The sequence below is a fragment of the Orycteropus afer genome, unplaced genomic scaffold (genome assembly GCF_000298275.1).
Source record: "Orycteropus afer afer isolate SDZICR_OR568_19922 unplaced genomic scaffold, OryAfe1.0 scaffold00336, whole genome shotgun sequence".
Lineage (NCBI taxonomy): Eukaryota > Metazoa > Chordata > Mammalia > Tubulidentata > Orycteropodidae > Orycteropus > Orycteropus afer.
Genome location: NW_006921923.1, coordinates 3,258,008 through 3,261,132, shown reverse-complemented (window position 1 = coordinate 3,261,132; position 3,125 = coordinate 3,258,008). Strand labels below are relative to the sequence as shown.

General features: G+C 37.8%; 1 protein-coding gene across 1 annotated transcript in view; it reads right to left on the bottom strand.

Moving 5' to 3' along the window:
- Nucleotides 1–3,125, bottom strand: part of COL4A5 (collagen type IV alpha 5 chain) — a 439,164-nt gene that overhangs the window by 203,071 nt on the left and 232,968 nt on the right. Inside the window, exon 18 of the mRNA XM_007952435.2 lies at nt 1,635–1,767. Coding sequence (XP_007950626.1) covers nt 1,635–1,767 — 133 coding nt within the window. The remainder of the gene's footprint in view (nt 1–1,634; nt 1,768–3,125) is intronic.

Sequence of the window (3,125 nt, the reverse complement as noted above, 5' to 3'; positions counted from 1 at the left end):
GAACTTCATGAGTCTTTTCACAGGGACTTGTGTCTCCATAGGGAAGTTCTCAGGCATTATTTTTTCAGATATTTCTTCTCATCCCATTCTCTCCTCTGTGAACTCAGTCATGAAAGATTTTGGAACTACTAGGTTTATTCATTATGTCTTAATTTTCTCTTTTGTACTTTCCAAATCTTTAACTCTTTTGCTGAATCTTGGGAGAATTCCCATCTCAATTTTCTAGACATAGTATGCATTTAGTCCACTATTTTGAAATCAGAAATCCAAGGTACATAGTTAGAACATAATTGAACCCACATTTTATTCTCTTTCTCCTTGGGAAGATCACTGATGGTCACTCATCTCATTAGTCAAATGCTTTTGAAGAGAAAAGAACCAGAATTTATTGAATGCGTATATGCCAAGTATTGTACCAGATGCTTTTGCAAATTTTACATAAATCCCAACTATTACTCCATTTCAGTCATCATACAAATAAACTTGCTAGACAAGGATAGTGCTTAATTTGTGGAAGAATTAGAAATGCTCCACTATACTGTGTATCTCCAACAAGAGAACAGATGTAAAACTCAGTATTGAGCCCTAAGGTTTGATGGGACAGCAGAATAACCATGGGGATTTCCAGGTAGATGATTCCGGAATTTTAAGTAGATAGTACTACTTACCATTTTTATATAGAAGCTCTTACAAACCCAGGCATTAGTAGGACGGTATTTGTTCTGGTTCCCTAGTGCTGTTTCTGACAGGAATATACCACAAATGGGATGGCTTGAACAAACAAGAATTTATTCTCTCACAGTTGGGGGGGCTTTAAGTCCAAATTCAAAGTGCCAGGCTGTAGGGGCTGTGTGAAAGCCCCTCGACCTTGGGCTTCAGCTCTGCCTCTTGTTCCTGGTCCAGTGAAGCTAGAGGCATCTCTTCACTCAGGAGGCTACTGGCCACTGAGGCTAACAAGCCCAAGGTCAACAAATAAAATGGCACAGTCTCGATGTTACCAAACCACATGGCAGGTCATTAATTCAAGTCCATTGTAAGTCCCAAGGTCAGCAAAGCATGGCAGGCTGCTGAACAATGACACAGCTACATGTAGGGTCCAAGCTTGCCGTAAACTAGAGACCATTCTCCAATGCTTCTGCTTATATACAGGAAGCAGACCACATTCCCTAAGGCAGCTAGCTACTCAGCTGCTCACAGTAGATTCCACCATGGAGTTGATTACCAGTCCCATCATGGGGAATACTACATCCAGCTGCCCAGCCAAGCAACCAGGCCTAGCCAAATTAACACACAAACTTAACTACCACAGTATCTCCTTCCTTAATAGCATGAAAGTGTGATGATTCATTTATTGGATCATGAAACTGTTTGATGTGCTTATTAATGGGATTAGAAATGGGATTTTAGGATAAAAAGTCACTACAGAAATGATTCAGCTTTTTTTTTTTAAGTATAAGTGAGGAATCTGGTGAGAAAAAAAAAAGCTTTAGTAAGAGTTGAGACGTACCTGTCAATTAAAAAATACCCATGTCTTCTACTTATACTTACTGCTTACTTTAAAAGTAATATAATACTGTGCACATGAATTAGTAAAGATGCTATATGCATAAAGATATAAATAGGGCATCTGTTACCTGGAGTTCCAGGAAAGCCAGGTGGACCCTGTATCCCAGGAAATCCTCGCTCTCCTTTTTCCCCAGGCAAGCCAGGTAATCCAATGTTTCCTTTTTCTCCCACAGTTACACCAGTCCCAGGCCTAGGAATTACCTTTATTATGAAAGAAAAAATAAAATAAAGGAATTCCAAGAGGAAGAGGCTTGTTGTCCTGAAAACAATATAGCGGCTAAATATGATTACAATGCCATTATTTTCAGTGTTCAGATGCAAAATCATTAAGACTACTACACACTACAAGTCACATTCTATATTATTCCTATATTCCAAGCTATTAGAACATTTCCAATGTCACTAACTAGATTATCATCCTCTTGAGCCCCATGCTTAGAAAGCTACAATTACATTTGACTTCTTTTCTTGTAATTCACATTCAATTCATTCCAATCATTTTTGCCTGACAATTCTTTACTGAAAATGTCTTTTCAATTTTTCTGTTCTTTTCTGTTGCCACAGATATTATTATCAATCTCACACTTGGACTAACAGAAGCACCTCTGAGCTTGTCCCTTTGAATCCAAGTCTACTACTAGAATAGGCTTCCTCAAAAAATAATTTTTGTGCGGTAACTAACTATCCTGCTTAAGGACTCAAAATTGCTCAATATTCCTTACTATATCTGATGCTATTTTAACCCTAGACTCTGCCAAGTCACTTCTCACTCCCAATACCTCTCTCACCTATTTCATATCCTGTTATCTCTAGCAATGAATTTTTATTAGTGGGAGTTCTGACCACTACCCACTTCCTGCAACTTGCACATTCCTGTCTGTGTCTTTGCATATGACATTCCAAACATCTGTAATGCCTTCCCCCACCTTTCTCTACCAATCCACATCTCTCTCTTCTTACATAAAAAGAAAACTCATCTCTTCCAGAAAGGCTTGACTGATTAAACCCAACCAACTGATCATTTATTCTCTGTTTTCTTAGACCCTCGGTACATAAGACTACTCTAAAGAAATTGCATATTAAAGGAACTAAATATAAAGAAATTCACCTCATAGACCCACAAAGGTAAGTAAGCCTCAGATTTAAGAAATTGTCAGTCTGAAATAAAAATCAGCACCTACTGAAAAAATATGATATTTATCTTGGTTCTATTGGATATAATAAATATTCAGACAAAAGGAGACTGAAAGTTGCGGGACCCAGAACCGAGTTACTGGTTCAAAAGGGAGAGTGAGCTGTTAGGTAGGACTGGGCTCTCAAAATTCCCATGATTTTCCGATACTCAAATTTTATCATGTCCTTTTTAAAAGAGACTATGTCTTAAAAATAAAAACTCTGATTTTATAATGAAAATAGATAAAAACTGTTTAAGATCTTTTAAAGATATCTCCTCATTAAATTTAAACAGTCCTAAATCTCACTATAGGAGCTCTGGTAGCATAGTGGCTAAAGCACTTGACTGCTAACCAGAAGGCTGGCGGTTCAAACCCACCAGCCAC